Source organism: Poecilia formosa, unplaced genomic scaffold (genome assembly GCF_000485575.1).
Source record: "Poecilia formosa unplaced genomic scaffold, Poecilia_formosa-5.1.2 Scaffold28, whole genome shotgun sequence".
Lineage (NCBI taxonomy): Eukaryota > Metazoa > Chordata > Actinopteri > Cyprinodontiformes > Poeciliidae > Poecilia > Poecilia formosa.
In genome coordinates, this window is record NW_006799967.1 from 3,678,189 (window position 1) to 3,686,453 (window position 8,265).

The following is an 8,265-nucleotide window of genomic DNA, read 5'->3' on the forward strand; positions in this document are numbered from 1 at the left end:
TTTTTTTACATTTTACCACAAACACCAAATTTAAAGAATTCGATTTGTTTTTTTTGTTTTTTTCTTCAAGTCATTCCAAGGATTCCTTTCTTTGAGCAGTGATTTTCTTTGTGTTGCTCTTCTATAAAGGCTAAATTTGTAGACTGTACGGCGAGTAGTGGTCCTTTCAACAGATTTTGACATTTGATTTATGGATCTCTGAGCTTTTAGCTGCTTCTCTGATTAGCGTCACGTCTTTCCTCCTTTGTGGACTGAACACAACTGCATGAAATGCTGGAGGTTTTATTTGGTTTTAATTGTACGCTGCAATTTTCAGATTTTTTTTTTAATTAACTTCACAATTATGAACTACTTTATGTTGATCTAGTCAGATAAAATTTCAGCAAAAAATATCAGTCTGTGGTTGGAATGTGCTAGGAGGTATAACGCATGCAAATGATCTAAAACGTTTAAAACGTTAGTACTACATCATGCAAATGAATCACATTGTCTATTTTGTAAGTATTACGCGCATCAAACGGACTTGTACTGCGATCAACAATGCAGTATGACGCTTTTAAATTTTCCTGAATTTGAAAACCTGGAAAATATTAGTTTGAGACAATAAAACATTTTCTTAAGCATTTTTTTTTTAAACATGCATTTTTTTACATTTCAAGCTTACAAAATTAAGCAAGCGATTAATCATGATTCAGTTCCAGAGTGTGATTAATCTGATCGATTCACAGCACTAAACGTAGCACGGTGAGAAAAAGCTCAAGGTGTGTGAAAACCGATGCACTGAAACTTCCTGTTTCAGCCTACCAGAAAGTAACCAACTTTCTGTTACTTTACATCAATCAAGGCCTGACCGAGGAGCCGAGCGGGAAGTCGGACAGCGGATCAGTCAAACAGAGGAAGATGAGCAAAAAGAACACCGACGAGGATCCCAAAGCTCGAGCGCTGACGTCAACAAACAGTGACAGGTAAGGTTTGCAACACTGCAGCGAGAGACTTGTAATAGTTTCTTTTCTTTCTTTTTTTTTCAGTAAAGTTTGACAGCTCTTTGCTCAGCAGGTTAGCCTCAGACTCGGTGGACGCGGAGCTGGACGTCCAGCTGCACTGCTCGTCCGCCCTTGAGGCCGATCCGGAGATGGTGGTGCTGCAGGAGGGCAGTCCGCCTCTCGCCAGCGCATTTGCCCTCTCCACGTCCTTCGAAGACGATGTCCTGGACCTAAAGTGAAGACAATCCTGTTGTGCACTTCTCTCCTCGCATACCTTTGTGCTGTCACAGTCATTTTTTTTGTTTTGTTTTTGTTTTTGTTTTTGCCTTTTAAATTGGTTTCTTGAAATATATCCCAGCCTTCTAGTATCCTGGGTCTCTCCATCCATCCATCACGGTATTGGAGGGAGTAACGAAAACATGTCTCTGCTCATGTTCACCGTGCGTCACTGCATCGGGCCCTGCGGCTGATAACCCAAAAAAAAAAAAAAAAAAGCTGTGAGGTTCTGCAAGATGCCCAGGTGTGTTTCAGCATCTACAGTAGCTTTTTAAGAGACGGGCAAACTGAACGTAGATCTGCAAACATCTGTGCATCTGAACGCGGTTCCTTCTATAGCCGCCAACTCCGTGTTGTACATTATTTCAGATCCGCTTGCAAATGTTGTATGATACCGCTCTGTATGTGTACATCTGTTTATACACCGAACTGCATACAGTGCCAGGCACACCTGTCTGACCTGTTTATACATATTTATAGATATATTATATATATATAAAAAAATCAATTTTGTTCCAGCCTTCAGTGATATTATGTTTTTTTTTTTGTTTGTTTTTTTTGCTCTCTGCACCGATCCTCACTCACTCACCACTAAACAGGTTCATAGGGCAGGAGGTAAAAAAAAAAATCTCCCTTAAGTGCCATTTCCCAGCATCCACCACTGATCCACTCACAATAACCACGGCATCGTGGCGTCCGACTGCGGCAGCCGTCGCTGCAGTCCGCATCACACGAGTTTCTTTGCTGCTGAAGAAACCCCCGACACTAAAGGCCGGCGTGGCTGACGTCTGGCGCTGAAGAAGTACACAAACGACACAAATGAGACACATCTGCTGTGTGCTGCATGGTTGATTGAAATTTGAGTAAAGCTTTTAGAAGGAAATGAAATAATTCAAGTAGGTTTAAATTATAAGGCAAGTCTTTTTTTTTTTTCTTTTTTTTTTGTTACCAATTTTAAATGAAAACCATATATATGTTTCTCTCTGTAACATTATCCAGAAGCTTTTCTGGACTTTTCAGAAAAGGGTCCAATCTGTATGCTTTGTCTACTTGTTTTCGTTTGCCCTTATAGAGATAATCCACCTAATACGAAACATTAAACAACCCTAAACGAGAGACGTTTGCGAAATACACTCATCCTCAGATTTGTCCCTTCTTTCCAACTCTCCACCTCTGCTTCTTGAATTCCCACCTCCCCGAGAGACGGATTCACAGGACCTTGCAAAAGTATTCCTGCCCACTAATTTTCTTAAAAGTTAGAATCACAAAATTCAATTTATTTTATTGGGATTTTCAAGTAGCAGACCAGTACAAAATAGCTTATTGTTAGGAAATGCAAAGAAAGTCATGCGCAGTGATCGAAATGGTGAGCAAATGAAAATCGGAAATGTGTTCACGCTGGAACGTGTGTCTATCGGTTCGGTTCATTTATGTTACGCCGGATGACAACAGATGTCTCAAAGCACCTCGACCACACAGATCAAATTCAAATGCATTCAAAGTCTGTCCTAGTAATAAAAATTACAGCAAAGTTCAGTTTAATATCCCATTTAGTAAAAATTTTTTTCTAATGTAACTCAGCTGACTGCATCGAGTCACTGACTCTGCAGTAATTTCCTCTCCAGAACAAGCATCTGCTTCGAGTCGCTACCAGATGAGTCCTAAGACTCATGTTCTTCTCTAGTGATTTAGGGAAATAGTTTAAACTCAGTCAGAAGTTCTCGTCACTGATTTTCAGTTGCATTTAGGTTTTAACTTTGACTAGGCCATTCTGACAAACGAACATATCTTGATCTAAACTGTTGAAGCTTGCTCTAGCTGTATATTTAAGGTTATTTTCCTGCTACACGGTGACGCTCCACTCCAGTCTCTCTGCATTTAGCTTCATTTATCTTCCCATCAACTCAGCTTTCCTGCTCCTGCTAAAGAAAGGCATTTCAACAGTATGATGCTGCCACCACCATATTTTAATATGGTAACGTTGTCTTCAGGGAAATGCACAGAGATAAGTTTTCCACCTCACCATAGCCATTTCCATGACCAGAGCACATTTTCTATCATTTTCTTTTCACAACTAAATGCTGCCTTGTGATGGTCTATCAGTAAAACTCGTTCAAAAATGTTTTGAAGTCTGTGGTTGTAATGTGGCAACTTTAGACGGTATAAGATTTAAGCTGCATTCATTTCACATTACATTCAACCCAACCGGCTCTTTTGACGCGGGCCACTTTCCAAGCTACACCTCGGCCGCCCTTTGTATCTAAATGACCATTTACAGCGACATAAGTGCCTGAGAACATCTGCGAAAAGGCCTCACAGCAGCCAAAGACGGACATTCTTGATCAGACTCGCATTTAATCCATCTGGTGATGCACACTGAAGAAAGACTCTTAGATCATTAGTATGGGAACCTTACAGTCCAATACGAAAGGAACTGAGGCAAAACTCAAGATCGGACAGATTGTGTGTGTTAACACACAACTTTACGTCTGCGGCATTGTTGCACATCTATTGTTAAAAATACAATTAATCTGCTAATTTGTCTTACCCTGTCCGCAAACCTTAGTGCTGCAATATGCAAACACCTCATTGTGTCAAGCACCAACAGGTAGCTCAAATAAACTTTCTCCAATTTCCTTTTCGACCTCACGTTTTTTTTTTCCTTCTTTTTTTTAAAACAAAATAGTAAACAAACTATAATTCGTGAGGTTTTATTGAAAGACAAGATCTTCTTAGCTTCTGCCTATATTTCACCTGTTTTGAAACTGGCATGACCAGGTGGAAGCCATCTTTTTCCGTTTACCTCTGCAGTGAGGTAAAGCGTTTTGCCGCGATGGGAGACGAGGCTGTATGCAAACCAGTCGACGTTATAAAATCGGTTTGTGTCTGACTCCTTAAAACATACGCGGCTTGGAAGACGTGAGGAGCAGCAAAGTAGGACCAAAGTAGAAAGCGTAGAAGAGATTCACTCTAGGAGTTGTAAGGCGGGTAAGAGAGTGCGTCTACAGATATTATTATATATTTCACAAGAAAACAGCTGTGAGATGTTGCATGAACCCTTATCCTCACTCTATTTCCCCTCAAGCTTTTCCTCTGTTTCTCTGCCTGCCACAGCATGGATTCCTCCAAAATGGTTACCAAACTTAAAAGGAGGAGAGGGAAAAAAAACTACTACTTCAATTTTTTTTTAAATCTCTGAATTAAAGGTGATTAAGGGAAACACTGCTTCACTAACTCATGTGTGTCCTGTTTTATCTGCTCAAGTTACACTTCCCCTCTGCTTTTTCACTGCTTTTTTTTATTTTTCTTTTTGTAACAAAATCTATATTTCCTGTTTAGATTGTCGCTGAACTTCTCTGTGATATCAAAACGAAAGAAAATGTACAAAAAAAAAATTACACCAAGTGTCTTAAAATATTGTATCGCCATCGTTTTTAATGCCAAGTAATACTTGTAAATGTTTGTGCATCAAATGTGGCCTCAAATGAAACTGAACTATATTATTATTATTATTATTATTATTATTATTATTATTATTATTTAAACAGTTATTTTTAACAAGTGCTGTAGACCACTGCTGTGAAAGTAGTTGATTCTGTTCATTAATATGTAATAAATATTTATGGAATTTCAATCGCGTGACTCACTGGATTTGGGTTTGAGATCAACTTTTATTGATCTCTGTGTACAGATGTGTACACAGACTTTTTCTGATTTAGGTCGGTAAAGATTATCAAAATTATTTTTCTTCCCCAAGTGCAAAACTAATGAGGGAAATATAGATTTTTTTTTAAATTACAGAAGCACAATTTCTCACAAAATCTTAAGAAAAATCCACCCTTTAATATGAGAAAATGTATTTTGTGAGAGGGAAAAATCTAATTTTAAGTGGTTTTCTTTTTTTCTTTTTTGCAGAATAAGACGCTGCTACATTTAAAGGTAAACCTATTATTATCTAAAAGAGAAGTATAACTGAAATTCAATCGTTTTCATTCATTAATAGAGTTTTGATGTTGATCAAAATGTCCAAATTCTAACTTTTAATTAGTAATCAAAAGCTTCCTTATTATCTACAAACATAAATGTAGGGGGGGAAAAAATAACAATATTCAAAAATCACAAGAGAAGTGCAGCAAAATGCTCGTCATCAAGTCTCTAACAACTTTTTCTTTCGTACACATCTTTGCGCATCAGGCCTGCCGATAAGAAGTGAAGAGCCGTATTTATTTCTCCATCGGACAAATCTGTAGCTTCACAACATGACCACAAGGTGGTGCTAAATATTCACGAAAGTCCACGTCAACAAAGCAATCAAACAAATATTTCTACCCGCTTTGTTGCCTGTCGTGTTTCCTTACTGAAATTACCCTCTTTTTTTTTCTCTCCCTCAACAACAGGATATCTAGTCAATAACAACCTCCGTTTTTGTTTGAGCAAGAGCTACCAATGAACACAGAGGCGCTGTCGACCTGTTCTACGCAAAAAGAATAAACACAAAAAGGGGTAAATGAATGTCCTGTATTGTGTGCATTAGTTGAATTTACCCGTATACAGAAAAGAAGAGGTTGGAAGGGTAAAGACACACCCTTTGCTCTTTGCAGGTGAGCTTTATGTGTCCTCCAGATTATATGTACTATGAGAGCTCTGTCATTCAGAGCAGGAATTTTCCAGTCCTCCCACAGACTAGGTCGGTTGTATCGTATCTTTTGATTGGTTAAAAAAAATTTTTTTAAAAAGTAAAGGGAAAAAAATCAGTGACCACAAAGGATTTTAGCTTTATGTTAACATTCAGTAATCTCAACCACTTGGAAAATAACCAGAAGTAGGATTACTGGAATATGATGTGCAGAAGTGGGAGAACTGTGGCTTCAGGTTAGACAGCACTGAGACAAAGTCTGTCGACAAAGGGGGCAAGAAAAAACAAAAAAACTTCCGAAACTCCACACACCCCATATTTTTTCAGAGTCAAGATGGATGACTTAGCATTTATGCGTAAAGACATCTGTGATGCTTCCCCACTTCTTTCCCAACCCCCTCTTGTAATGAAAGTGAGCACAGCCGGGTCCAGAGTCTTACGTAACAGGCGCAGGAATGCTGGAGGTTTGCCTCGGACTTCTGGATCATCTCACTCGCACATAAAAAAATAAAAATAAAATGGGGCCCCATCCCGTTCCAAACCAGTCTCTGCAGGGCCAGGCTAAAACAACAACCAACTTGATCATTGAAATTACAACACAATGGCGGTTGTCCCTCCCAGGGCATGAACTGTTTTATTACCTAAAAAAAAAACAAAAAATATCCACTGATGAGCCTGCATAGCTAAAGAAAGAGTAATAAATTAGTTACAAAACCTTAAGGATAACCTCAGGATACATTTTCACAGATTTTTTTTCTCTTTTTTTCTATGTTCTTACAGGCTGTTGAGACACGTTCATGTTTCAGTTCTTTTAAGGGAAATAGGTTTGACTTGATATTTCGACACCCCGCCAGTCAGGTTACGTTTCATACGATATTGAAACAAAGCTTAACGTGACAGTCGGAACACCTACGCAGGAAACAGTCTAAGCCACTATAAGTGTACAAAACCACACCAATGGTGGTCTGTGTTTAGTGTAAACACAGGAGAGGTTAGGGATCAACATAAACCTGGAAAAAAAATATCCCAAAGTGGCTTTGAGTCATTAGATTTCAAGAAATTTCTGTTAAAACCAAAAAAAAAAAAAAATCTGCATCAAACTTCATTTGCATTTTAGATACATCAGTAGAGTCTATGGCGTCAAACATTGTACTTCAAAATCTGTTGAGACATTGTCACGTTTTTTAAAGCATGACAATACAAATACTGACAGGATCTTACGTTAAAATAAAAAACATTTTTAAACGCTCAGGCGTAATCCAACAGCTTATATTGCACTCCCACTGTCTTTCTACAGGAACCCGTAGTTAACCCTCTCTGATACAGGTCATGAATGGGCGTCCAAAGTTAGTCTTTTGACGTTGGGAGTGTTGACTCCCAACGTCTTTGAAAACTAGGCGAAGGATGCCACTGACATCAGGATCTGCACAGCCATGGAAACACAGGGCACCTGTGCGGCGGTGTAGGCCAGAGAACGGGTGGGTGCTTGCAGGGCCAACAGGTAGGCAAGGCTGTGCAGCACGCGGGCGAGGAAAAACACGAGGAAGTGAAGGCGAGCCACAGTTAGCGAAGGTCCGGTCAGGGAGTAGACGGCCCCCAGGAAGAGGAAAGGGAGGATGTTCTCCAAGTCGTTCAGGTGAGCCCTGAAGGGGGAGATGAAAAGATTCAGAATGAAAACTGCTGTCACTTTCCTGTTTGTCCTCTTCCTTCCTGTTGGGAACTTCTTAGAGAGCAGCCAGTTACATTAGCAAGCAACAATCAATATTTTCTACTTTTTATATTCTCAGTCTATTTGCATGTTAGAATTGAATTGGTTTGAGATGCCTTCCAGTCCTTTCCACACCCTCTTTCAGATAGAAAACCCCTAACGAACACCTAGGCTGTCACTGAAACCGAGACAAGCACAAAGGTTCCCAACAATGGATTCCTGGGAGAAACCGCAAACCAATCCTAGAGTAACTGGTTTTGAACACAAAAGACTTTAACTGATAAGCAAGCGTCTTTTTTCTTCTTCTTCTTTTTTCTTTTGACTTGAGTCCATAGTAGCTGTAAAGCTATAGTACAGCTATATACTGTAGCTGTACTATAGCTGTACTATAGCTGTACAGCTACATTAGATTCTTTAGTCTAAAGATTCTTTAGACTTTTATGTGAGAGTTTGGCAAAAAAAAAAAAACACAGGAAAAGTATAAAAATATGTTTACTTTTCATGTCACAACTTTTTAATCAATTAACCAAATGCCAGACCAAGTTGCACCCATTAATGAAGCAGTCTCTTTGGAGCCCTCAGCAAATCTGAACAAACTTAATTTGAACTTCGAATATGAACATATTCTCTGTGATGATGAGTAATTCAATATATATATATAT

The 8,265-nt window shown here is 39.0% G+C and overlaps 2 protein-coding genes across 11 annotated transcripts in view; one reads left to right on the plus strand and one right to left on the minus strand.

Annotated features, from left to right (window-relative positions):
* garnl3 (GTPase activating Rap/RanGAP domain like 3) overlaps nucleotides 1–4,465 on the plus strand; it is an 86,294-nt gene extending 81,829 nt beyond the window's left edge. For 8 of the 10 annotated variants that reach the window (XM_016669919.1, XM_016669908.1, XM_016669915.1 and 5 more), the window contains 2 exons: nucleotides 845–965; nucleotides 1,054–4,465. In XM_016669919.1, coding sequence (XP_016525405.1) covers nucleotides 845–965; nucleotides 1,054–1,222 — 290 coding nt within the window. In that variant the 3' untranslated portion in view covers nucleotides 1,223–4,465. The remainder of the gene's footprint in view (nucleotides 1–844; nucleotides 966–1,053) is intronic. The other 2 variants (XM_016669912.1, XM_016669916.1) reach the window with 1 other exon arrangement.
* A 2,032-nt stretch (nucleotides 4,466–6,497) lies between these two features.
* The window catches only part of ptges (prostaglandin E synthase), a 3,811-nt gene continuing 2,043 nt past the window's right edge, over nucleotides 6,498–8,265 (minus strand). The window contains exon 3 of the mRNA XM_007548952.2: nucleotides 6,498–7,538. Coding sequence (XP_007549014.1) covers nucleotides 7,289–7,538 — 250 coding nt within the window. The 3' untranslated portion in view covers nucleotides 6,498–7,288. The remainder of the gene's footprint in view (nucleotides 7,539–8,265) is intronic.